General features: G+C 47.3%; 1 protein-coding gene across 3 annotated transcripts in view; it reads left to right on the top strand.

Annotated features, from left to right (window-relative positions):
* The window catches only part of Tbx5 (T-box transcription factor 5), a 48,356-nt gene extending 25,768 nt beyond the window's left edge, over positions 1-22,588 (top strand). For all 3 annotated transcript variants that reach the window (XM_060382520.1, XM_021642880.2, XM_060382519.1), the window contains exons 8-9: positions 9,705-9,931; positions 20,366-22,588. In XM_060382520.1, coding sequence (XP_060238503.1) covers positions 9,705-9,931; positions 20,366-20,940 — 802 coding nt within the window. In that variant the 3' untranslated portion in view covers positions 20,941-22,588. The remainder of the gene's footprint in view (positions 1-9,704; positions 9,932-20,365) is intronic.
* Positions 22,589-27,421: the final 4,833 nt, after the last annotated feature.

The raw sequence follows: 27,421 nt of genomic DNA, 5'->3' as shown, positions 1-27,421 counted from the left end.
CAATATGGCAGGCGGACCTGTCAGGGTCACACAGATGACTGAGGTGCAGAGCCCTCGTGTCCCAGGATTCCCTGGCTGTGTTGATGGAATCTTACCAGGTGCTAGCCAATTGTGTGGGTCGACACGCTTGGGGGTGGGGGTGGGGTTGTGATGGCCTTAGACAGCAGATGTGAGGAGTAGCATTATCTGTGTTTCTTTGCCCTTTTATTGAGAAGTGGTCCCTAAGGTGTACATTTCTAGATTTTGAGCTGCTCCATTCTGGTCTCCCCTTTCCTCCCTTCTGCTTGTGGTCTTCCTGAGTCTCCAAACCTGCTGGAATCCCATCCTCCCATTTCCTGCCCCAGCTATTGGCTGTCAGCAATTTATTGGAGACAATCAGAAGCAAGACAATGCCAGATCCATCTCTTTGGTTGCTGCAAGGCCCTGAGGGTTGCCTGGCTTTCATTCACCTTTTGAGCAGGTGTGGAAGGACAAGCATTTACAATTAGAAAACCTGGTGATGTGCCACAGAAATGACAGTACCAAACTTCTCCCAGCATTTAGCTCACTGATACAATAACCAACAGTTACTGCTACAATAATCAACAATTGAAAATCAAGAGAAACGCCTACTCCAAACATTTGTTTGTAAATCAGTTTTCAGCCTCTGGCTTTTGTACGTGAAGGCTTAGCCCTCTTGCTTTCTCTTGCTTGAGGCTAAAGGCCAGCTGAATGCCCAGTTCTAGAGAAGTGACTTGAGACTTCTCTGTGCCAGGAGCCCAGACTCCCCACCCTCCTGTGATTCTGGCTTCCCTGGGGGAAGCATGTTTACCTTAAACAAGAGCTAGGTTGTGACTGGGATGCTGAGCCATGAGTAATGCTGAAAGCGAAGTTTGTCCTCAGACACTCTGTCTGGGATGCCAGGGAGCAGGTGGGATAGTTGGGTAGTTTCCTACTTTCTGACCTGAATAATCACCCCCCCACCTCCCTGCCCCTGCCTCAGGACACTCGCCTTCTAGAGAGGCTGCTGTGGGCCATTCATTCGTTCACCCACACTTTCACCATTTTTACTGAGGTGTAGTTGACAGAATGTTTATATATAAAAGTGTGTAACAAAGCTTTTATATACAGAATGTGAAATAGTCCAATAAAAGTTAATCCATCACCTAGTATAACTACTATTTTCTTATCTCTTTTTCTTTTCTTTCTTCCCCTTTTCCTTCTTTCTCTTTTCTCCTAGCCTTTGCTCTCATCTCACCTTCCCTCTCCCCTTTCCCTTTGCTTTCTTTCCCTCCCCCTTTCCCTCTTCTTTTTTCCTCCCTTCCCCTCTTTTCACCTCTCTGTTTGCTTTCCGTGTCCCTCCACACCCCCCCTCCTTCCCTGGGAATAGCTAGTCCTTACCCCTTTGTCTATCTCCATCACTCCATGTGGCACTATCAGCGATATACTCTGTTGTCTGGTCTCTTTCTAGAGCTTAATTCTCTTGTGTGCCTAGAACTCTATTCATTGACCAACATCTCTCCATGTCTCTCCCTCCAGCCCATGGCAGCTGCCACTCTACTCTCTCTGCTGGAAGATAGACCATTTTAGAAGATAGACCCAGGAAGTGATGTCCTGTAGCTTATCTTCCTGTGTCTGGCTTCTTTCCTTTAGCATAACACCCTCCAGGTTCACTCGTAGTGTCTCAAATGAGAGGATTTCTGCCCTTTTGAAGGATAAAGAGTATCCTACTGCATGTGCACGCCAGATTCTCTTTATCCATTCACCCACCAGCTTAGGTTGTTTCAATATTTTGGCTCTGGTGACCAGGACAGCGATGGGCATGAGAATCCAGCCACCAATTCCATTCTTTTTTAGATGTAGACCCAGGAAGGGACTGCTGGATCACACAGTGCTTCTATTTTTAGCTTTTGAAGGAACTCTGCAATGTTTCCTATGATGACTGTGCCAAACTGTATCCCCACCAGCGGTGGAAAGGGTTCCCTTTTCTCCACCTCCTCGCCAACACCTGTTATCTCATGTCATTTCGATAACAGCCATCCTACCAGGTGTGAGGTGACAGCCCTTGGTGAGATTGCCATGCATTTCCCCAGAAAGTGAAGTTGATTCCTCTTTCCTCATTGACTTGTTGCCATTCCCGTGTGCCTTCTTTGGAGAATTCTCTGTTTAGATCCTTCACGCAATTTATATCTCTGCTTGGATCATTCACTCCATTTATATTTTTACTTAGCTAATTATTTTGGGGTGCTGGTGGTTGATCTCAGTGCTCCCACATTTCTATCATAATCATCACCACCATCACCATCACCATCACCATGTGTATGTTTTTCTCATCTGTGTTTGGTTTTGTTTTTTTTTTCCAGCAATATTTATTATACTTGCAGTGGCTCTTGTTAGAAAGTAGATATTTACACATCCCTGACAGTCTGTGGCTGTGGGATGGAACAAAAGCTTCCTTGGGACAAGTTCTTTCAAATGACCAAGGGAGGCTTTCATTGGCAATACCTGCCTTATTTCTTGACCTTAAGCAGACAGGTAGAAGTATAACCCCATGTTCTGAAGACTGAGGCTCTGTGTGGGTTTTCTATAGAAAAGATGGCCTCTTTATTTTGTGCCCAGCTCTGGCTAAGCATGAAAGTCACCCACAAGCCCTGACCAATGTTTTATCATTAAACAGTTTAGATATGCATAAAACATAAGAATTAGACCAAACATTCTGCTTATACGTCTGCTCTGTCACATACTTATCCATCTATCCATCTGTCCCTTCTTCCAGGCCATCTACCTGGTCTATCCACACAACCATCTACCTATCCAATCTATCTATCATCTTATTTTAACAGACAAAATTTAACCACAGAAGTGAGCCATTTTACCCAGAACACTTCAGTGTGTGCATCATTGACTAAGATTGAAGTTTTGTTCACAGTTCTTCTTCCTTAGATTCCCAGAATGAGAGGTACACATTGTAGGTTTACCTTTTCACTTCTTGACAAATGTACAAAGAAACCTAACCCCCTGTCGAGACCATACTAGAAAATCCCCTTATTCTTTTTAGCATATATAAGTATGTGTGTGTGTGTATGTGTGTGTGTGTGTGTGTAGCCTCAAGGTTATTGTCAGGTGTTTTCCTCACTCACTTGTCACCTTATGTATTGATAAGGATGGGGTCCCTTGCTTGAACTCAGAGCTTACTGATCCCTCTAGTATGGTCACACAGTTTGCTCCTGGGATCCCCGATCTCTGCATCCCTCACACCGGGATGCCACACTCACTCAACACTATGAGGATGATGGGAGTCCAAATCAAGCGGTCCTCAAGCTTGTTCAGCAAGTGGGTGCCCACTGAGTCGTGTCTCCTGCTGGCAAGCTTGTCAGTTTTTGAGAATTGACTACAAGCCTCTTCTGTGCAGTGCAGTGTGTCAGACACTAGGTTGGATTGCTTAATGGGCAGTCTGAGCTCACTAAGGCCTCATCTAAGCCCTCATCCATGCTTTCCATGAGGTTCTTTCTTGTGACTCCCAGATGTCCTGCGGGGTAGGCCACCATCTTCCTTATCTGTAAACAGAAGAAATGAGACAGAGGGACAAAAGGAGACAAAGGAAGCCATCTTGTGGGGGCCCAGGTTCCCCCATGTTTCTGAGCTGTCTCGGTAGCCTTTGTGAAGACCTTTTTTGGAATGTCAGACCCCTTTCAGGTGGTGGGTGCAAGTACATTCTTCTCCCAGGAAAACTGACAAGCCTGAAGTACTTGCTCTTTGAGCTGGGGAGGCAGTTCAGAGCCCATTCAGAGCCCCTGCTGGGGGCCAGGTGCTGGCTCACAATGTATTGTGCAGGATAGAGTGATGTATGCCTGTCTTCCTAGCCCTCAGAAGGCTGAGGCAGGGGATCCTCTACAGCTCCCCACTCATAAAACAGTGAGACTGAGAATGTAGCTCAGTTGGTAGAGTTCTGGCCTAGCGTTCACAAAGCTCTGGCTTCAGCCCAGGACTACATTACCCAGCCGGGTGGGCATGTCTCTCATGCCAGCACTTGGAAATAGAGGGAAGAGGATCAGCTGAGGTGGAGGGGATGGCTCCGCCGCTAAGTGCACTGGCTTGCTCTTCCAGAGGACCTGGGTTTAGTTCCTAACACCTACATGTCGGTTCACACTGTCTGTAACTCCAGTTCCAGGAGATCCAGTGCCCTCTTCTGAACAACTTGGACACCAGGAACACATGTGGTGCACAGACACACATGCAAGAAGATCTCTCATGCACATAAAATAAAATAAATAGATCTAATTTTTTAAAATATAAATTTAAAGAATGAAAAGGGACTGGAGAGACGATGACTCAGTGGTTAAGAGCACTTGCTGCTCTTTCAGCGGACCTGGGTTTAATTCCCAGAACCCATAGAGTGGCTTAAAACTATATATAACTCCAGTTCCTAGGGGATCCAATGCCCTTTTTTGGCCTCAGTGGAGACCAGGCACATACACATGGTACACAGACATGCATTTATGCAAAACACCCATACACATTAGAACAAACGAACGTTGAAGACCATCCTTGGCTATATATTGAGTTTGAGGACAGCCTGGGCTACCTCCCCCTTTTCCCATCTCCTTTACAGAGCTATATGTCTCCTCACATAAGCCTAGTTTACCATCTCACAACCCACAGAGCCAGCTGCCATTAGGATCCCATTTTACAGGCAGAGACTGAAGCACGGAGGAAAGGAGAATCCAGCCAGCCTGTCACCATGTTTGTGGCTGGGTGCTTGAGTACAGGGCATCCACACACAGCCAGGCCAGCATCAGAACCAGGAGTCAGTTGCTGCTATTACTTTCTAGAGATGTATAACCACATGGCCCCAAAGCTGCAAAGCAAGAGCTGTTACCAGGGGGGAAGAAGCCCTTGGGAGAGTCTTGATCCCTCACAACCACACAGCCCTACTAGGAAATTTATGTAAAGTATTTGGGCCTGTTTTCCATAGTGAGATAGTTCCCTGCCCCTCTGCCTTGAAAGCTGAGAACAAGATGGATTTGTTATCTGTGTGTCACCTGGGGTGTGTGCCACCTGAGGTGTGCCCTCCTGGTTCTCGTGGTCCCCACACACGTCAGATCAAAATAACTTCCCCCAGTGGATTAGGTGAACATACCAGGAAAGCTCCTTAGGGGCTGGATTTGCCTGGCCCATTTTATTTTGGGTGTCAGATGAAAATGGGGAGCACGTAGAGGAATTTACCCCACAAGAACAGGGCTTTCACAGCCCTCACCCCACTCTGGTTGTTTAAAAACTCTGCCAGAAATTGGGCAAAGTATCTCCTAGAGAAAACAAAACTGAACAAAAGCCCCGCCGGACCAGCCCCCTGCCACCTGCCTTCCTGAAAAGGCCAATTCAATCCGCTGCCGTGCAGTGGAAAACGGGTTCATTAGCCAGCAGCGGGCTGATGGTGCAGTTTGGCCCTCGGGTTTCAATATTCCCTTGTAACATTTTACAACCCAGACCCAGTGACAATGGCGTCATTCACTACACTCACCCACTCACAGGGAACAGAATGTTAGGAAGCCTGAGTCAGGGAGGGTCTGGTCTGTGGGTAATGGCACCCAGGGAGAGCTGAGGAACTCAAGATCTGGCTTGAGTCTGGTGCCTCTGATCAGAGCTGGTTGGCAGCATGAGCGGTGGGGGACTGGTGGATGATAGGGGCAGCAGGTTGTCATGAAGCGGGACTTGCCCTGTGACCTCAACCCTGCCATACTGTAGCCAGTCCCCAACTCTGTCGCCATCAGCCTGTTCTGTAGAAAGGCGCACGTGCCCGTAGAGCTCCCCACCATCACGTCCACGTTTATCTGCGAGAGTTTAGGAATAGAATAGAGTTTGGAAGGAAACCCACTGTTGGCTATTTCTGCCTTAGCCTCTCTGAACTTGAATCTTCTTATCTTTATGGTAACTCTTAAGTATTTGTCTGAAATGAGGAATGATCTAGACTCATGTGAGGGAAGGCGTTGAAGATGGTCGGGACTGAGGCTGGAACAAGGGTGAGGAGGCGCTTACAGAGCGGTAATGACTGTGGTGGGGATGGTGCTGCTGATGGTGGTGATGACGGTAGTGATGTTAGTGATGGTGATGAGTATGATGATGGCGCTAGTGGTAATTACGGTGAACATCGGCTTTCCATGGCTACTGTACACACACACACACACACACACACACACATACACAACCTTTTCAACCTTCACTCTAAGTCTGCGATGCTCTGGCTTCTTCGTGGATGTTTTTAAGCTGCAGATGAAAGCAACTCACCTCCCCATGCCAGGTGCCACGGTGATGACATCAGAGAGACACTAACATTTCCTCTGACAGATGGAGCCTTTGACTGGGCCACTGAGGAGCTCCAGGGGCTGTGGTTTACTTCGGACATTTCCTTCCCTGTGCCTCTTTCCTCTCACTGGATGGAGGAGGCACACCACCTTCTCTTGCCCACAGCCTGACACCTGTCAGATGGCCTCGGGATACAGAACCTCAGGCACCAAACGAGATGTTCTTGATACACGCTGGGGAGGCTGTTTGAGGCTCCTCAGAGGGAAACAAGCTGTGAGGGACACGTGGTGATGGAGGATAATATCACTTTTCCACTTCTGGAAGTGTTTATAAAACAGGGTTTGGCCTTTCTCAGGGTGAGCAATTCTGCAGCTTGGCAAGGCTGGATGGGAGAATTCCTCAGAGCACACTGGTGTGCTCCCTTGTAAATTCCCTCAGCCAATATTTTTGGAGGCTTATTTTCTTTAATTAAAAAAAAATAACCATCCCCGTTAAACATATAAAACCCCAAACGATTTCTCCCTTCCTCCTGGAGTGCTGACAGCCCGGCACTTGACCTCAGCAGACCCAGGCTGAATTACCGGTAAGATTTGATGGCTTTTGTAGTGTTTTATTATTATGCCTTTTCTTTTATTCCTCTTGTTTTTTTCCATTACATGGTTTGAGCCACAAAGCCAGAGCTCTCAAGCTAATGCCATTCCGTCTGGCCTCCTGGCTGACTTGTGGCCTTGTTCAGAATCCCAGCTGGGATCCGAGATGGCACAGTCCCTCCTCCCCCGGAAGTGCAGCCAAGAGACTCTTGGGTGTCATGAGTGGTGGGTGTGTAGTGTCATGGAAACTTGGCAGCCCAAGCATGTCCCTTGCCTGGCCACTGTGATGTATTTCCTCATAACGGACAGAGGGAGGGATAGAGAGTAAAGAAAGCTATCATAGAAGGGGTCCTTGATCCCAGGCCTCTGCTTTAGACATTGAAAGAAGTGTTTAGGGAATGGGTGGGCTAGAATTTTTTTCTGGTTGTCTTTTAATCAGTTCTGGGTCCTTGGACAAGTTTCTCATCTCTCTGGGCTTCAGTTTCCTAATCTGTAAAACAGGCACAATAAACATAACCTCATCACAGCATCATGGGAAAGATGCCATGGGCCCAGAACCCTTGGTGCATAAGGTACCTGTATAATGTGTGCTTTGTATATTTTATTTCTACTGTCTTTTTGCAGTTCAGGTATTAAAATTCAGAACTTTATATGTCCCACGTGAATACTCTGCCTCTGAGCTACAGCCCTAGCCTGTTATTAATTAACTAATTAAGAAGTTGTGGTGCTGGGAATTGAACCCAGAGCCTCAAACTTGCAAGGCAAGTACTATACTACTGAGCTACATCCATCCATCCATCTATCTATCTATCTACCTACCTACCTATTTATAATCTATCTATCAATCTATCTATAATCTATCTATCTATCTATCTATCTATCTATCTATCTATCTATCTTTGTGCTTGGAATTGAACTGAGGGCCTCATGCACATCATGTGAGTGCTCTACCTGTGAGCTATACCTCTAGTTCCAGGAGCACACTTTAATTTCCACAAATAAACACTTCTTTTAGTTGTGTGAGAGAAGCATTCTCTCACACATGTGATTGATTGCTCCTACGGAGAGCAAACCTATTGGGATCAAAAATGCCTGAAGGGATATTTGATTCCAGGTCATGGCAAACAAAACAAAATAAAACAAAACAAAAAAATCCCTGACATTTGGCATTTTCTGATCCATATGTGCCTCGGGTCAGCCTGTCTAGTGCCAGGGGTCTCTGGCTGTTTCTCAGAGTGTCATGATTAAGTCCACCGAACACACACTTTAGATAGGAGACTAATCATGTTGACATTGTTTTATCATTGTGTTTATCTTTATTATGTTGGACACCTGATCCTCCTGCCTTCGCCATGGGTGCTCCACTATGCCAGGTTTCTTTGGTGCTGAGGATCAAATGCAGGGCTCCATGCATACCAGGCAAGCACTCTCCCAACTGGGTTACATCCTCAGCTCTGGAGGGACCAGGTTATAGGAAGCCGGAAGGATGCTGAGCAGGAAGCCACGCTATGAATTCTGAGGCTCAGCGGCGTGTGTGAACGACACAAGGGGGCCCTGCAACTGGTTCTGCCTCATCTCATTCTGTGGTTTCCATCTTCGCTGTCCTCCCATCTCCTTCCCCTTTCTCTCTTCTCTCTACTTAAGACAACAGCAACAGTGGTTGGCGCTTGCTGTGCCAGTCTCCCCAGTCCGTCACTCAACAACTCTTTGAACTGGGAACTTTTAAAAGTGGGGCACTTTCACTTATAGCATCATGAATATATATCGTGTATATATAATATCATGTATATATATTACATATTACATATGTAATTATATATATAATTTTAAGTTGTGTGTATGTCTATGTGGGAGGGGGATTGTGTGCATATGAGTGTAGGTACCTACAAACTCCACAAGAGGATGTAGGCTTCTCTAGAGCTGGAGTGACTGTTGGTTGTGATGTGGATGCTGGGAACCAAAATTAACTACTGAGCCATCTCCCCAGCCCCTGAGGATTTCTTTTTTTAATCATTATCGTGTGTGTGTGTGTGTGTGTGTGTGTGTGTGTGTGTGTGTGTGTCCATCTGCACCTATGTACCCGTGATATATATTTGGGGCATGCACAAACCACAGTGTGTATGTGGAGGTCAGAGCACAACTTTGTGGCATTGCTTCTCTCCTTTCACTTCTGCATGGGTTCCGGGGATTGAACTCTTGTCTCTATGCCTGTGCAGCAAGTCCCTTACCCACTGAGCCATCTTGCCTGCCCATGAACTAGGCATGTTTATTTCCTTCAACTTGCAGATGGGAAAAACTAAGCCACAGAGCAGTTAGATACAGCAGTGTGGCAAAGATAGCAACTTAAAAGTAATTAGAGGTAACCATCAGGAACCTGTCTGTATGAGAATGACCTAAGGCTGCACATGACTATCTGGGGTGGTCTGTTCCACTTGGGCAAAGACATGGCCTTTTCAAAAAATAAATAAGCAAACCTTCAGAGGTTAAGACTAAATGTGTAGGCTTTCGAATTGCATAGTTCAAAGAGATTTGGATGAGCTGAAAATGTTCCAAATGCCCTGATGGCAGAGAGGGAGTCTTAGGGGTGCCTTTGCTTGTCTGTCTATAACAGGACTGTATCACACCCACTCGCCTGATGTGCAAGACGTGAGAAGTGAGTGATTCATGTCATGGGCTGCCAGGAGTCACTGGGCCACCTTGGTCATCAAAGACCCTCTAGTTTCTCATTTGTTGACTTTTCCTGTGGACTCGTTGATACGTGTCTCAGAAAGGAGGTGAATGTACATTAGAGAACTAGTGGACATAATTTTTTTTTTGTCTTTTTATTTTCAGTAAAGAGTATCCCGTGGTTCCCAGGAGTACAGTCAGGCACAAAGTGGCCTCCAACCACAGCCCCTTCAGCAGTGAAACCCGAGCCCTCTCCACCTCATCCAATTTAGGATCCCAGTACCAGTGTGAGAACGGTGTCTCGGGCCCCTCCCAGGACCTTCTGCCCCCACCTAACCCATACCCACTGGCCCAGGAGCACAGCCAGATTTACCACTGCACCAAGAGGAAAGGTAAGTGTGACAGGCCTGTCAGTGCCTGCTCCCTTACAGCATCCCTTTTTTGGGAAGCGTGCACAATGGCATTTATTCATTTATTTTAAGTAAGTAATATAGAAATATAGAGGTGATAGGAAATTCAAACCCTGCAGGTAAAATTAAGAGGTTCATTTAGCATGTCTCTCAATTCAGCCTTACCTTGGGGAAGACGTGAAATGCCCAGATCTACTTTTCTCATTCATAAAGCACATGCATACATACATGCACATACATGTAGGTACACACACACATATATACACACATATACAATGCACAAATACATACACGTAACACACACATACACACAGAGACACACACATCATACACATGACACATACATAACACACACATGCTATACACACAGGACACACTCCTTTATCAAATGAGAAATCAGTGACTTTTCCCTAAGTAGCATGAACCAAAGAAGCTTCCGTCAGGCCCTTCTGGGAGCTAGAAGTACCATGGTTAACGTCTGCAGTGTGGTTGGGTTTAGCTTATCTGTACAGTTGTTTGTTTCTGTGTGTTTTGACACAAGGTCTCACTCTGGGCCCAGGCTGGCCCAGAACTTGCAATCTTCCTGCTTCCTCCTCCTCCTGAGTGAATATTCTCCTTGGGTTTCTCACTTTGTAATGGGGACAGGTGTCCTAGAGTACCTGATAGACCCACCAGGCTGCAGCTATCACAGATATGTGGCACGTAGTCACTGCAGATACTGAGGCCCTGGAAGATGTGAAGAGACAGTTGATGTGAGGCACACGCAGGGTTTAGAGAGCTTTAGCCCACATGCTTTGGGAGTTCTGATTTTTGTGTGTGTGTGTGTATGTGTGTGAATATGGGCTGTTACTTAACCTCTGTCTCCTGTCTCTGTCTTACATGAGACCGTCCTTCTGGCTCAGGGTGGGCTTGGAGTGAAGGTACAGGCTTATGCATATACCGTGAGCTTCTCCGGGTGGCCTCAGTCAGTGGCAACTCTCGGTCCTCAAACACCTAAGTCATAGTCTGGTCTGTTGCCGCTCACTCCAGGCTCAGCGCTGGTTCTGAGCCTTCAGAAGTCCAGTAGCCTGCTTCTGGACCTTTGTTAAGCCAGCAGGCACCCCTGGCAAAGCTGCTGTAGTAGAATTCTCAGGAGCTGGGCTTCCTAGAGGAAGGAAACACGTTTTGACTGACTAGCCCAGACTACCCCATCCTTGTGTTTGGAAGGAGAGACATGCTGGCATTGGTCCTCGCCTGGGAATGATGCCTGACTTCCAGATGGACCCAAACCCATTCAAACTCCTTGCATCTCCAAGGTCTGAGCAATGTCACCCCAACACCCCCCAGCTCGGCTCCCCACACATCCGCCGCCGGGTGGGCTGGATACCAGATGCGGCAAGCGTGTTTGTTTCCTCAACTCTCAGAGAGGGGAAGAGTATCCCAGGAGGAGTTCCTGTTCAGATATCCTGCCTAATGTGACAGCTAAAGGGGTCCTTGCTTGGCCTGGTCTCTGAGTAAGTTTTCTCCTAATGTAGGTATGTGAGGAACTCTCCTTACAGGTGGTAAACTGAGGCACAGAAAACGGCTTACCGGTTTTTTTCTTCTAAGGCAGGGTCTTACCATTTATCTCAGGCTGGCTTTAGACTTTCCATGTAGCCCAAGCTGGTCTGAAACTCACTCTGTAGTCCAGGCTGGCCTCAGACTCATTACATAGACCAGGATGGCTTTGAACTCCTAGTTGTCTGCCTCAGCTTCCCAAGTACTGAGGTTGCAGGCATACACCACATCTGTTTGGCCAGTGGTTCATGAAGGTGGAATTTAAAACCAAAAGCCCGGGTCGCACAGATGCCCTGAGTGTCTTAGCGCGGCACTCTCCAACTACCCTCTTAAAATGTCATCTCCTGAGGGAGACTGCCGTGGAGACCGGTCATACATGGCCATAAAGAGCTCAGCAGGTTCGCATTAAGGAGCTCTGTCGATTAAATTAATGCCAGACCAAAAGAAAAGAGAGGGTAGGAAAGAGTTGAAAAGAATCAAAGCCCGTTCAGGGTCAATAGTCACAGCCGCAGCGTCCTCGGCCACGCCCTCTGTACGTCCTCGGCCACGCCCTCCGCAGTCCTCGGCCACGCCCTCTGTACGGATGTGGCGGGAAGGCTGCAAATGCCAAGCGAGTCGACCTTGGATAGACTTAAAAATCAACGAAGCAGGGCTGGAGAGGGGGTCTGCCTGCTGCAGAAAGGGTTACAACCCCAGGTAATTTGCAGCTGGGTGACCCTGGGAAATTGCTTCACCCTTCTGGGCTTTGAGTACCTCTAATACAGGTGGAAGATAACGGTAAACCCTACCTGTTAACGTTGAAGAGATGAGATGAAAGAACGGATGGAAAGTGCCTGGTCTGTTACTGGCATGACTGAGGGCTCCTAAAACATCCGTGACCCCTTTTCTGTCCTTTACAGAGGACACGCTGTCCCGAGCAGCACACCAGCCCCCCCCCCCCCAAACTCCCAAAGCAGGCTGAATATTGTGTAAGCGATCATATAATTATTTAATTAAAATTGCTCAGTCAGTGAGAGAAATTAGAGAGCTCAGCTAGCAAATGTTCTCACAGGCATGAGGCTCTGAGCATGATTCCCCTGAACTCAAGTATAAAAAGAGCCAGGTGTGTTGGTACCCACTTATGATCCCGTTGCTGGGGAGGTGATGGGGTTTGCTGGCCAGCCAGCCTAGCCCAGGCGGCAAGTTCCAGGTTTATGAAGGACCCTGTCTTAAAAAACCAAGATGGATAGCACCGGAGGAGTAACGACCCAGGCTGTCCCCTGGCCTCCATGTACAGGCACACACATACCTGCAAACAGGGATGCGCATGCACACACAGAGACCGAACATGGAAGGACAGAGAAGATTTAGAATCAGGAACAGTGGGAGGGTAAGGGGGAGGGTGGGTGTCTACCCTTTCTGGAGAAGGGTTAGGATGTAAGTACCCAGAGCAAAGGGCAAAGGGTGGAGAGGGAAGACCGCAGAGAAAGGCAGGGCCCCGGCCATTTCCATTACAGCCCCAAGCGTTATCTGAACGCTGGTGGGAGGCCATCAGGGGTCAGCAGCCTGCAGGTGTCACAGCTAGTTGTTGTGTTTAGCAGCGTCACTTTGCTCTGATAGGAGGGGACAGGAATGACACCAGACACCTGTTGAGAGGTGACTGTAGGTTGTGAAGCCTGCCATGGTGGCTCGGGGCTTGAGAAATGAGTGGAACCAGAACTGTGGGACTGGCTGGAGATAAGATGTCCCCTCTGTCCCTTCAGATTGGGCGCTAGAGCTCAGACAGATGGAGGAATTTCCCCCCAAAGTCCTCTACCTAGTAAGTGGACTGGCCAGAGATCCCCAGTAAAGCCACTGGACTTAGGGTATGGGAGGGTTTTTTGGGGTGGGTATATACTCTGAAGAAAGGGTCTTGTCTTCCCAGAAACCTCTGCCCTCCTCACCACCTTCCACACTCCTAGCCCCAAAGTGAGCTTGGGTGACAGGGAAGCCAATGGGGTCAGAGGCAATTCATCATCAGTCCCCACAGTGTGAGGAGATAACGAATCAGGAGGCTTCCTTCCAGTTTGGGACTCCCTAGGAGTGATAACTCCGTGGGTGGTTTCCCCCCTGGCCCCAGCCTGGCCCCAGCCTGGCCCCGCTATCAGACTTCCCTTCATTGTCTGTCTGCTTTCCAGCCAGCCCAGGAGCCAGGCCCCATGCAATGTCAAAGGGCCCAGCAGGCCAGCGGCCTCTTCTCATGTTTGGAACATGGCTGTCTCCAGCCTATCTCTCCCTCTGGATGGAGTAAAAAAAAAAAAAAAAAAAAAAAAAAAAAGCTGGGAAGGTCTTTTATCAATGCCACTCAATCAAATCCAGGATCCCAGGACCCGAGGAACCGAGAGAGCACTTGTGCCCTCAGTGCTCTTTCATTAGCAACCAAACTGACCCAAATAAAGATGCAGCAAAGACATCTTTACGGCACTGGCTATCAAAGGGAAGTCAGCAACGAGGGGGGAGGGGATACTGGAAATGGCCCCATGGAGTGCTTGTTTTCCCATGCTGTGAGGTTTAAGTACTTTATTTTTTGTACACTTGTGTGTATGTGTAGGTGTGTGGGAACACATGTGTGTTGGTAAGCGTGTAGAGTTCAGAGGATGACTTGTGGGAGTCAGTTCCAGCCTTCCACAACCATGAGAGTTTCAGGGCTCGAACTCAGGTTGCCTGGTTTATCAGCAGGCGCCTTTCCCAGCTGAGCCATCGCACAGACCTGACACTGTGTCTCTAAAAGCAACTTTAAGGTCTTCCCTTAACGGAATTGTTGAGGGCAGCCTGAGCTGAAGGAATGCCCGGTCCTCTTCTCTCAGGGAAAATGGTGTACTATGCACTAATATCAGGTTCTAAGGTTAGAAGACCAGTGAGTGTTGAGTGGCAGAGCAGGGGTGAAGTTATCAAATACTTACTGAGCACTTAGTACACAGTGGGCCCTGTAAGTAGGAAGCAAGATGGAGAGAGTGCTGCTCTCATGAGTCACGTATTCTCATGAGACAGCTATGAAGCCAGTGGATAAACTCGTAGTGGTCATAGGGTATGAGCCGGGGTGCTTTCATTTTTACTCGAGATCATCCCAAGATACCATTCCAGTGTTTGCATTTTAACCTGAGTTCTGAGAGTTTGAGCATATGTATTCAAAATTTCTCATCCATTCATTTATCTCTCTATCCAACCATCCATCATCCATCCACCCATCTATTTGTTCATCCATCCATTCATCCATCCACCCCTTCATTTGTCCACCCATCCACCCACCAACCTATTAATTCTTGTGTCCACCCAACCCTGATCCACCCATTTATCATCCACTCACCCATTATCCATCCATCCATCCATCCATCCATCCATCCACTTCTCCATCCATTTATCTATCTGCCTATCCATTTATCCATCCACTTTTTATTCATCGATCCGTCTATCCAACTGTGTCAAGTGTTACAACTCTCCATGTTGACTGAGCCTGTTGAGTTATATTAACAGCCGAAAGTCCAGGGCCACCTGTCATCACTGTTTTGTGACTCAGAAGGTCTGAATTACAGCCATCTCATGACTGCCTGCAGCACCCTTAGCTGAGAGTTCCATACTCTAGGTTCCAAAGTCTCTGTCTGTGAAGATGCCTTAACATTTCCCTGCATGAACTCAGCCGTCAAGGGGTATGACCCACTTGGGAAATGTGACCATATTTGCTCAGTGGGATCAGTGACATGAAAAGTGGCTTTGGGAAACTTCCAGCTCTGGAATCCACCCAAATACCTCTGAGCACTGGCTGACCTTCAGAGAGCCATCTGCCTAGTCTGCTAAGAGAGAAAACTGGGAGTAGACGGGGTTTATGCGGAAAGATAAGATTTGAAGAGATTTCAAAGCGCTGAGCAGACTCACTGGGCAAGGCAGACAGACAGAAGACTGAACTTGGTATTTCCTTAATTAAACCCAATGAGGAGTTTGGAGATTGTCCCCATGTGCCGTCAGGGCTGTGTGAGCAGTTCAGGCCTTCATCCATGGCTACTGGGAACACAAGCATTGGAACCATGATGCTGTGCCTTGAAGTCAATATTCTGAGTTCATCATTAAAATGATTTTATCCAGAATTAAACAAACAAACAAACAAACAAACAAGTAAAAAACCAAACTTATAGAAAACTCCAAGGGAGCAGTGTTTCTATTCTGTGATTAGACGGTCAGATGCAGGAAGAACTTCCCTGTTGCTCCAGAATTGCAAGTGCCACTGACCACTTTTCCTACACACGCAGAATCCTCACATCTCTGGCTAGACCCATCAGAACATTTAACACCTGGTTATGGTTCTCTGAACAAACAGGGAAGCTAAACTTGACCTGGACAATTAAAAGAATAAAATTAGGTCCTCCCCCAGACAAACTCAGAGACTATATGCGAGGCACTGATCATGCCTGACCGAAGCCGAAGACCCTGTGGTAGAATTCCCCTACAGTGTGATGAAACCCGAGAGGAATTTGAGAACCCTCAGGCCTGCTTTCATCAGGAAGCCAGCTCGGAGTTTTTCTGCGCCTTCTGCACCAGATCTCTCTGGGTATTACAGACTGGAATGTATAATTTTACAAATTTCCAAACTGTGTCCCGACCTTTTTCTTATTATTCTTCCTCCTGACTCCCCGTTTAAACTTGTAATGAATCTGGAAGGGATCAGAAACTAAAAAAAGAAAAAAGTTTCTTTTTGCCTTTTTTTTTTCTCTTGCCAAGGGTACCCTGCAGCTGTACTTTCTGTTATTGAAAAGGGGAACGCCCTCGTTAATAATAATAATAATAATAATAAAATTCAAAGCTGCGAGCCCAGCAACAGTGAGCTCTTTGGGTTTAAGGTTTGGTGGGCAGAAGATTAGAAGGAAGGAATCAAGAGATGAGGTGGCAGGCATAGAAATGAGCTGAGGGTGGCGATGTTAAGAGTCCGAAAACCCTAGCAAGTTGAAAGGTAAAAAAAAAAATAGTAAACACTGAAAAAAACATCTGGACATCTTCAAACATCTGTGTGGTTGGCATTGTGTACACAGGACACCTGCAAGAGTGACTGCAGTTTTCTTGTGAGAATGTGTTTTGATTTTTTTTTCTTTTTTCGGTGTAAATGTTTGGGCACCTTATGGTTCCCAGATGTATTGCAGAATGCCTAGCTAAAAATTTGCTTGCATGCTCTTAGACAAGCACCCCCCCCCACTGTGTGGGGAACCTTCTGAGCTGCCCACTGCTGTCACCTGTGGCGCTGTGTGGCAGAAGCCAGATCTACACCTATCTGTGCAGTTGAGGGGCTGTTTTATAAACCAACCCAAAGGCTTCACTGGCCTTGTGGATGCTTACCCAAAGCTTTATGTTCCATTACCTTCCCTGAGTGACAAGACAGTTTTCTTCACTCATTTCCCCGGCTTGGATAGAATGGGGCTGGGGGCGGGGGGTGCATATGTCTGTCTGGCTCACAGCTCCATCCAAAGCACGCGGCACGCTGCCCGGCCCTCGACAGAACTCAGGAAATAGCAATTGGGTAGCCAGGTGAGTGCCACTAGACACTGGAAAGCTGGCATCAGGGGCCCAGGCAGTTAGATCTTGTCACATCTCTGAGATTCACTTCCTGCTTCTGAGAAATGGGAAGCAAGGACAGACACTTCGAGGGGTTACTGTAAGATGGAGTGGGGTTAAATCAGAGGTGTTCAGTAAGTAGTTTATTCCTCATGTTTAGTCTAACATCCAACTTCATGACTATTGACCATGCAAGCAAGATGCATGGAAGAGACTACGCTTCATTTTTAATTTATCCTTCTCAAAGATAGCCATTATTCCCTCCCCTCCTCACCTTTCTCACCCTTTTCCTTCCCTTTCTCCTCCTTCCTTCCATCCTTTCTTCTCTCCCCCCTCCTTCCTCCTTTTTAGATCTTCTGGAACAAAACAATTGCCACTGACTGAGCCCGCCCTGGGCAAGCAACAGCAAAAGCATGAGACTGCGCCTTCACACCAAGACCCCCAAACACTCCCACTGTTAGCCTGAAGCACAGTCTCACTTTAAAAGTGTGTGTGAGAGAGGGGAGATAGAGCTGAGTAACTAGCCCATGTTGACAAAACACTCCCAACTCGCAAAGGTGAGCCGCACCCCTGGTGTCTGACGCTGAAGAAGGTGGGGTGAGAGCTCTCTACACCCTGTGTGTGCCTCAAAGCAGCTGTCTCTTCACATCCTCTAGGGGATCAGTATCCACACTGATAACGTGCTGCCTCTCTGGGATAGCTGCAGCCTGCTAGGTGCATCAAGTGCTCTGGGACACCTGTCCCCATTACAAAGTGAGAAACCCAGGGAGGTTACTCTCTCAGGAGGCTGAGGCAGGAGGATTGCAAGTTCTGGGCCAGCCTGGGCTGCAGAGTGAGACCTGTGTCAAAACACACAGAAACAAACCCATTTTCAGATAAACTAAACTCAACCACATGTTAACTTTGGTTGTTCTGGCTCCCAGAAGGGGATACCAGGAGTTTCTTTTCTTGACACAGGCCCTTTGACTCCTCACCTTTCTTACCACCTCCCCCCTTATTTCTTACACACACACACACACACACACACACACAGGATCAAATCAGAGCAAGAACTCTGCCATCGGGCTGTATCCCAGATCCATACGTAATTTGTCAACATGTGTTGACTAGAAAGAGATCAGAATATGAGAAAAAATAGTCTCCAGTTGCTCAGGAAGATCAAATCCCTCCTGAGAAATGGGTGTGTTAGAGATAACGCTTTGGCAGACACATCTAAGTATGGCCTCCCTGAAGGAAGCAGTTAGAGACCAGGTCTTCCATGAGGATGATGTGCTGAGTGTTGTCCCAGCAGCGAGGGACGCTCTTTAGATTATCAGGGGACTTTCGACATCAATCTTTCTTCTTTTTCTGCTGAGTTTTAGAGTGCATACACGTGATGCGTTTTGACCAAATACACTCCTCGATTTTAATGACCAAATCTCTTCTTAATTTAATCTTATCACAGAGTGAGGTCCACATCACTAACCTGCATCAGAAGTGATGATTTGATCTTTGTGGGGTGGATTCCCCACTTGCAACACACTAGCGGAAGAATCAGGTTTCTGTCCAAGTGTGTCCAGGGCTCTTAGCCTGCGTGCTGGGTCTTAGGAAGTTTTTGCCCCCTCCCTACCTGAAAGTTGTAGGAAACTGTGTGTGCCTACGGTTTTCAAAGCATCCTATTTCAGGAAATTCATCCAGGAAATGACTCACCCCAGCACACTGGCTAGCCCCCAAGAGGGACAATAGCCCCAGAGTACCTAAAGGAGACTCTTCTGGGGATGACGTTATCTCTATTACCCTGTACTCAGACTAGTGCGGAGGAGGGGCATGCTCCAGTTCACAAGGAACACACGGAATGGCATTGACTCAACAACGAATAAAAGAGGATTTGCTCCAAGTTGCACCCATTCATCTATCCATCCATTATCCTGCCACCTATCATCCATCCAGTCAACAACCATTCATCCATGCATCCATTTAGCTATCCATCCATTCGTCTCCCATCTATACATTACCCAGGCAGCATCCAATTCCCAGGCAGCATTCCTGCATCCCTCCATGCATGCAGCTATTCACCCACCCATCCGTCCATCATCCACCCACTCACTTATCCAACTACCCTACATTTCTCCACCCACCCACCATCTACCTAGCTGTTCACCCAACCGCCCATTCACCTATCCATCATCCATCTACCCATCCACCCACCAGCCCACCTTTCAGCCCACCATTCCATTGCATGCAAACTTAATGCTTGCTTCATGTGTTATGACACTGATGAGCAGAAACTTCACAGTGAGACAGGAGGGTCGCTAGTCACAGATCCACCATTTCCAGCCACCGTGTGAGTCTGTGGACAAGCTTCTTAACCTCTGTGTTCCTTTTCCCTCGTGTATAAAACGGGACTAACCCGCTTCATACAGTTGCCATGAGGACTGAATGGGTCACTTTGTGGGAGGTAGTAAGAACACAGCCAGGCGCCATCAGCTCCATTTATATCACTGCTGCATCTATGCCAGGTTTGAGATGATAGATGGATGGATGAGATGTCATACACAATGGGCGAAACAGTGATACCACTACTAATTACTATCATGAGTACTAAGGCTGGAAAGTAGTGCAGTTGGTAGAGCGCTTGCCTAGTTTATACAAAAGTCCTGGATTCGAATCTCAGAACTATATAAAACCAGGTATGGTGGTGAGTGATTCTAATCCTGGCTCAGGAGAAGGGGAAGCATGAGGTGAGACGTTCAAGGTCCTCCTCAGCTATATAGGAACTTTAAAGCTACCCTGGGCTACACAAAAACTTGGTGGTGGTGGTGGTGGTGTGGTGGTGATGGTGATGATGGTGATGATGGTAATGATGATGATGATGACCATGATGATGGTGGTGGTGGTTGTGGTGATGGGAATGATGGTGATGAGGACCGTGATGATGGTTGTGGTGGTAGTGGCAGTGATGGTGATGATGGGAATGATAATGGTCATGACGGTTTTGATGGTAGTGGTGGTGATGATGGTAATGATGGTGACAATGATGATGATAATGTTTTATGGCATGCTTTTTTTTTTTTTTTTGTACCAGGCTCTGGATTAATTGGTTAGTGGGCACATTTTCTCATTCAGTTCTCAATGCTCCTAATAGAGGGCTTTGTCACATTTTATAGATGGAGAAAGTTAAAGGTCGAGATTTTGGCTCATAGCCCAAGGGTGTGACCATGACACTGTTTTGTTTTCCTTTGTTTTATCAGAATGGAGGTTGGAACCTCCATTTTGTCAGGCCCAGTGCCTTTCTCTGATCCTGGCTGTGGCGTGGGGTGACTAATCTCTTTCCTGTCTTTGCAGATGAAGAATGTTCCAGCACCGAGCACCCCTACAAGAAGCCGTACATGGAGACCTCCCCCAGTGAGGAGGACGCCTTCTACCGCGCAGGCTACCCCCAGCAGCAAGGCCTGAGTACCTCGTACAGGACAGAGTCGGCCCAGCGGCAGGCCTGCATGTACGCCAGCTCCGTGCCACCCAGCGAGCCTGTGCCCAGCCTGGAGGACATCAGCTGTAACACGTGGGCCAGCATGCCCTCCTACAGCAGCTGCACAGTCACCACCGTGCAGCCCATGGACCGCCTACCCTACCAGCACTTCTCTGCTCACTTCACCTCGGGGCCCCTGGTCCCTCGGCTGGCTGGCATGGCCAACCACAGCTCTCCTCAGCTTGGCGAAGGGATGTTCCAGCACCAGACCTCAGTGGCCCATCAGCCTGTGGTCAGGCAATGTGGGCCTCAGACTGGCCTTCAGTCTCCAGGTGGTCTCCAGCCCCCAGAGTTCCTGTACTCTCACGGCGTGCCCAGGACCCTGTCCCCACACCAGTATCACTCAGTACACGGGGTCAGCATGGTGCCAGAGTGGAGCGAGAATAGCTAAAGGCAAAAACCCTTGCCAGAGAAAGAGAGGTGGGAGAGAGAGGAGAGGAGAGAAAGATGAGGGACAGTAGCAATGAGAACTCCGTAGATGAGACACTCATATCATCTGTCCTCACCTCTACCCGGGGCTCCCAGGGCCACTGATCAGATCAGGGGCCTGAAGCCGCCATTCCAAAGCCGTGACTCTCGTTTTGTCTCAAAACCTACAAAACAAACGGAAAAAAGGAGTCCCACCCTGCGTGATCACTCCGCTGTCATCAACCGGGCACGCTCACAGTGCCCCGGACATGTTCCCCGATTGTTTCTTTTGGGTTCTAGAACATACTTCCTCCATGAGTGTTTGGCCCTGGTGCACGGTGAGAGGCATTCTGTGTCTCGGTGTGAAAGCTGACTTTGTTATATAATAAATAATAATATATTTTTTTTCCTTTGAATTTTCTTACTGGGGACCCAGTCCCTTAAATGGAGGGAGAGCAGAGACAAATACGTCTCAAAACATGTACTTCCGGGCCTTCCCTCCAATAAATGAGTTAAGATGTACATCTGCCACCCTCCTCTAACAAAAATACCTACCTCCGTCATGTGAGATGTCTACGAAAGTCCCAGAGCACCTGCTAGTTTTCGGATTGGGTTTTGCTTTTTTCCTTTTGCTTCGTTTTGCCTTCCTCAGCACCATGGCATTCAGAGTTGCCTTCTACTGAGCGGATAGAGTTAGGATGTCGGGCTCTGTGTGGCATCCTCAGCACCATTTCACCCCAGCTCCCGGTCTCTCCAGCCGTCTGTGGCCTGTTAACTCCTCAGCCAGAACTCTTGCCTCGACAAACTGAAAGAGCCCAGGGAGACACAGGGGAACAGAACTGTGATGCGGAGGAGGGGCCCGAGCTCCCCGGCTTGCAAGTTGTAGGGGAGAAAAAGAAAGTGAAAATAAATATACTTCACCTTAGAAAAGAACAATGACGTCAGCGCCAGGCTGGCTCAGACCTCCTCTGTGATCCCAAATCGGGATCCACAGCAAAACAGCTCCAGGTGCCTCAAGGAGAGGAAGCCACGTTACCAGAGCGTCCTCCTCCGCTGCGAAGAAATCCCCCCAGCGCCGATTACTTGGGACACAAAACCACACGCATCGAAAGCAGAAAGACAGTGTTAAAAAAAAAAAAATAGTGTGTAAGTACTACATTGTTGTAGGGTTTCTCAGATGTAATATTTTACTGGTACTATTTATTTATAAATAGGAATTCTAATTAAGTAGTAACATGAAACCCAGCCTGGGAGCTGACCAAGACCTTTTAATTTTATTGGTACTCAAAACTGCGTTTGTGTCCTCGCTCTCTCTTGAATGTGCTTACTTTTCTTGATTTTTTTTTAAAGAGGTTTTTGTGTTTTTCTTTCTCCTTCCTTTCCTTCCTTCCTTCCTTTTTTTTTTTTTTTTTTTTTTTTTTAACTGACCCTAATAAGCAGAACAGGGTAATCTGTGTGGCTGAGAATATGGGAGCCTGTGAGCGAGTGAGTGTTTGCATGCGAGTGTCCTATGCGGTTTTGTCTTTTTATGTCGCTAAAGGGGGGGTGGGTGAGAATCAAGTACTCGTTTATTACATTTGTGTGCCCATTAATGCCTAATAAATACCATGTGTTTAAAAGAGTACATGAGACACGGATACCCTTGCTTGTTTGTTTGTTTCTCTTTTTTTGCTGATTGAAGAGAGAGGATGGCTATGGGAAGAGGGAACAGGGAGGCCTGTGGCTGGCTGACTTTTGCCTGCTGTCCGTTCTGTCCTGCTGACCCTCAGTGGTATTTCAGACCCACCTCTCTAGAGCAGGGTGGAGCAGGAAGAGATTATCCCTAGGATTAGAACCTTGGGTTGCAAAGTCTTTAAACTGAATTTATGTGGGCATTAATATCAAAGTCCATCAGGAATCCTGCCTGTCTTCCTGGTTGCCTGACGGAAACTTATTAAGGGAGGAAGGGGTTGGTTTCCGCCCAGGGTTCTGGAAGGCTCTGTCCATGCGTGTGTGGAGCAGAATGTCACGGGTATGGGAGTCTTGGATGGAGAGGCACACAGGAAGGCAGAGAGGGGAGAGGCCTGGGCACCCTGTATAACTCAAGGCCCGCCCCCTCGTGGTCTACTTCCTCCAGCTAGTCCCGCCCCATCCTTTCCTACAGCCCATCAGGATAGGAAACCCACCAGAAACCCAGGTCTCAAAACAAGCCTGTGGCTAGTGTTTCATAAACAGTAGTCTAAAAGTGGGTTCTATCGTACCGTAGGCCTAGTTTTTCTGAGACGTTTTTTCCTGAACTATTTTTAGATCAGATGCGTTGAGGGGTTCTCCATGCAGATTTTTTTTTTTTAAGATTTATTTATTATGTATATGTATTCTGCCTGCACGTATACCAGCACACCAGAAGAGGCCACCAGATCTCATTATAGATGATTGTGAGCCACCATGCAGTTGCTGGGAATTGAACTCAGGACCTTTGGAAGAACAGCCAGTGCTCTTAACCTCTGAGCCATCTCTCCAGCCCCCATGCAGATATCTTATGGACTGGTATTTTTTTGTTTGAGCCAGGGTCTCTTTATTGTGTAGCTCTGACTGTCCAGGAACTGGTGATGTAGACAATGCTGGCCTTGAACTCACAGGGATCCTCTTGCCTCTGCCTCCTGACTGCTAGGATTAAAGGTGTCCACAACCACATGGTGGACCAGTATTTAAACAACAACAACAAAACCAGGAATTTCCGATTTGTGCGTCTGTCACCCACACAAGACAGATGAAGCACCAGATTGTCTAGGAAGCTGTCTTAATTAGGATTTTATTGCTGTGAAGAGACACCATACCTGTGGCAGCTCTTTCGAAGGAAAGCATTTACTTAGGGCTGGCCTTTAGTTCAGAGGTTTGGTCCATTGCCTGCATGACAGGAAGCATGGTGGCAGGAAGGCAGACATGGTACTGGAGAGGTACTGAGAGTTCTACATGGGGATCAGCAGACAGCAGGAAGAGAGACACGGGGCTTGGCTTGAGTGTCTGAGACCTTAAAGCCTGCTCCCCGTGGCATACTTCCTCCAACAAGGCCATACCTCCTAATAGTGCCCCTCCTTATGGGCTTGTGGGGATTGTTTCATTCAGACTACCACAGAAGTGCTGGCAGGTGGGCCCGGGGCTGTCTCAGCAGAGAGAGTGGCTGCTACACAATGTGAGAAGCTGCCTTCCACACCCAGCCAGCATCCAGAGTGAAAGTCAAGTCTGAGGTGCAAACCTGTAATCCCAGTGGTGGGAAGTGGAGGCAAGAGGATCCTGGGAGATTGCTGGCTACTCCCCATGGAAGCAGTGAGCTCTAAGTTCAGTGAGGACCTCTGCCTCAAAAAAGTATGGTGGAAAGTGATGGACGAAGATGTCTGATGCTGACCTCTGGCCTCCATAGGCACCCACAAGCATAGGGGCACACGTGAACATGAGCACACACAATGATTTTTTTTTTAATGAGTGTTTCTTTTTTATTTCCTTGTTTTTATAATTTGTTTTTGATGCTGGGGCTGGAACCCAGGACCTCATGAATATTAGGCACGTGTTTTCTGTCTCACCCACCCAGAAAAAGGAGCAGTTGGCTTGTCTGTTTACACGTTACTCATTTAATCAGGTCCACCGGGGACCTTTCCTGGGCTCAGAGTTCCTAAGAAGTGTGAATTAATCATGAAGACACAACGCACAAAATCCTACTGCTTCTACATACAATAGAGAAACTAGGTCAATGGCTTTTCTCTCCCCAAGGGTCTGAATTAAGAAGGTCACACAGAATAAATATTGACTGGCGATACGTATTTAATCTTACGAGTTAATTTGAGAAAAAGCTTGCCTTTGAAGAGATAAGCTCTTCACTCATTTAACCAACTGGACCATCCAAACACAGGCAGACTATCCTTTATTGGAAATGCTTGGGACCAGAATTTGTAAATTTGTTTTTTGGGAACAGTTGCCTTGTATAATGAGGTATCTTGGTGTGGGGAACCCAGGTGCAAACATGAAATTCATTCATGCTTTATGTATACTTTCGGTACAGCCTGTAGGTAATTTTGTATGCTGTTTTCAGCACACTTGGCTTGGACCTTAACCAATGCCTGAGTGCATGAAGTCGGGCGTAGACTTTTCTACTCAGGTTCAAAGGTTGGTTCTCATGATGTTTTTGGATTTTGGAACATTTTGGGTGATGGATGTTTGGGTTAGGGATGCCCACACAGAGAGATTTGATCCCTATCTCTACCCCTCAAACACTTACTACCATCCTAAAACCATTAAGAGTTTTAGTGAAGAGCATATTCACAAGCTTTGTTAACCTGGGAAAAACAATGATCCTCAATCTGTCTTTGAATTTCAACCATGGCTACCATGGAGCTCTTCATTGAACCAGTAGGACTGGGGTGTAATCCCCAAATGCTCACATCTTTTCACTGCATGGCTACCAAAGGTACAACAGATGCTGCTACATTCCTCACCTAGTGAGTGCTCACTCTGACCTGGACTCACTGGAAGTACTGGGAATATTGGGACAAACAAGGTGATAGGAACTCAGTACTCCCAATGCTTATAACTTAGTGAAAAAAAAAAAGGTCTTTAGTATTGTGGTGGTTTGAATGAAAATGGTCTCCATAGGCTTACAGGGAGTGGTGCCACTTGAGAAAGATTAGGAGGTGTGGCCTTGTTGGAGGAAGTGTGTCACTAGGGGTGGGCTTCAGGGGTTTCAGAAGCTCAAGCCAGGTTCAGAAGCACTCTCTTCTTTTGCTGCCCTTGGATCTGGATTAGAACTTTCCGCTACCTTTCCAGAACCATGTTAAACAATTGGCAGGACCAGCACTTCAGGCGGAAAGGTAGATGCCAACGGGATGCATTCTCTACTCCATCAACAGACACACGTTAAGACCATGGTGCATGGTAGAGATCCTTACTTGTGGCAACGTTTGCCTGATCAGCGACAGAGCTGGCACCCGTGCCAGCTGGCCAGTTGTTAATCACAGAATTCTCTATTTCAGAGATGAGTCGCTGAGGATGTCCACACCTCTACCTCATGGTTCGGTGGCTTGGTCCTCTTGGTGCAGGGAAGCTGTTGTCCTGGGCTGAGCTATATTTTCCTTGTTAACAAACAGCATACCCACACTTTCTCACACATACACCCCTCATACACACAGCCACACACTCACTCAAACTCACACCCCCTCCCGTACTCAGTCCCTCACGCAGTGTTGGGCACACTTTCCTTTGTTTTTCCGCCTGGCCTATTGAATTCACTCCACTCCTTGCTGTTCTTTGGGTAAGTCACTTAACCTCTTTGACCTTCTGTTTAATCATCCTTGGGATGGATATTCCAGGCATTTATCAAAGAGATCGTTGGTTGTAGTGAGGAGTCTGTGAGACCAGGAATGTGCACTGCTCAGTGCTAAAGCCTGGCAAAGAGGAAGTGCCAGGGAACCCTCAGCTGATGAAAAGAGCAATTGGTATCCACTATTATTGCTTCTTACTTTCCTTCTTATCTTCCTTGTCTTTCTTCTCTTCAGAAACTTGCCCCACATTTTTCTATTAGTTTCATAGCAGATTTAAGCTGGGGGAGGGGGTGAGGAAGATGCCATACTTGCTACTGTTACCACTATCACCGCTGTCATTATTGATACTGTCACCACCACCACCATCACCATCACCACCATAATAATCACCACCACCGTTACTATCACCACTGTCACCATTATCACCATCTCTGCTACCATCACCGTTGCTGTCGTCACCATCATCATCACCTCCATCGCCACCACCATTCCTATCATCATGACCATCATCATCTCCATCTCTATCCTCACTAGGATCATCACAGCCGCCATCATGCCTCCCCAAGGCAGTCTGGAGAACCCCCTTTGCTGGTCCATTTCTAGCACTGCTGATGTCTAAGGCCAGGAGGCCTCTGTAGGGGCAGGAGCATCCCAGCTGCTTGTTCACACATCAGTGAGCTCCTTAGAGGATACATTTTACCACTTGGGAAAGGTTCAGTCTGTCATAGTATTTATCTTTTGTCATATGACCTGCATGTATGCATGTGAGCATGTGTGTGTGTGTGTGTGTGTGTGTGTGTGTGTGTGTGTGTGACATATCTACTCACCCCAGACTGGTCACCATCAATATCAGTGATTCTTTCCAAGTCTAGCTTAGTAAACCACTGAGTTTGCTGAAATTACCTATAGAAACATGGATGGCTCTAGTCATTGACTGCCTATTATGACAAGCTACAAAACCAAAGCCTGCCACACACAAGTGAGGACCTGAGTTCAGATTCCCAGCACACATAACAGCCTCGCATGGTGATGCATGCCTGCAGTCCCAGTGCTGGAGGCAGATATAGGTAGGGTTTGGAGACTCATAGGATGGTCTTTTTTTTTTTCCCCAGCATTGTTGTTTCATTTGAAATAAACATCTGGAAGTCTAGCTGTGAATACTAACTTTCTCCA

The sequence above is a fragment of the Meriones unguiculatus genome, chromosome 4 (assembly GCF_030254825.1).
Source record: "Meriones unguiculatus strain TT.TT164.6M chromosome 4, Bangor_MerUng_6.1, whole genome shotgun sequence".
NCBI lineage: Eukaryota > Metazoa > Chordata > Mammalia > Rodentia > Muridae > Meriones > Meriones unguiculatus.
The sequence above is the reverse complement of the archived record's forward strand: the minus strand, read 5'-3'. Positions and strand labels throughout refer to the sequence as shown.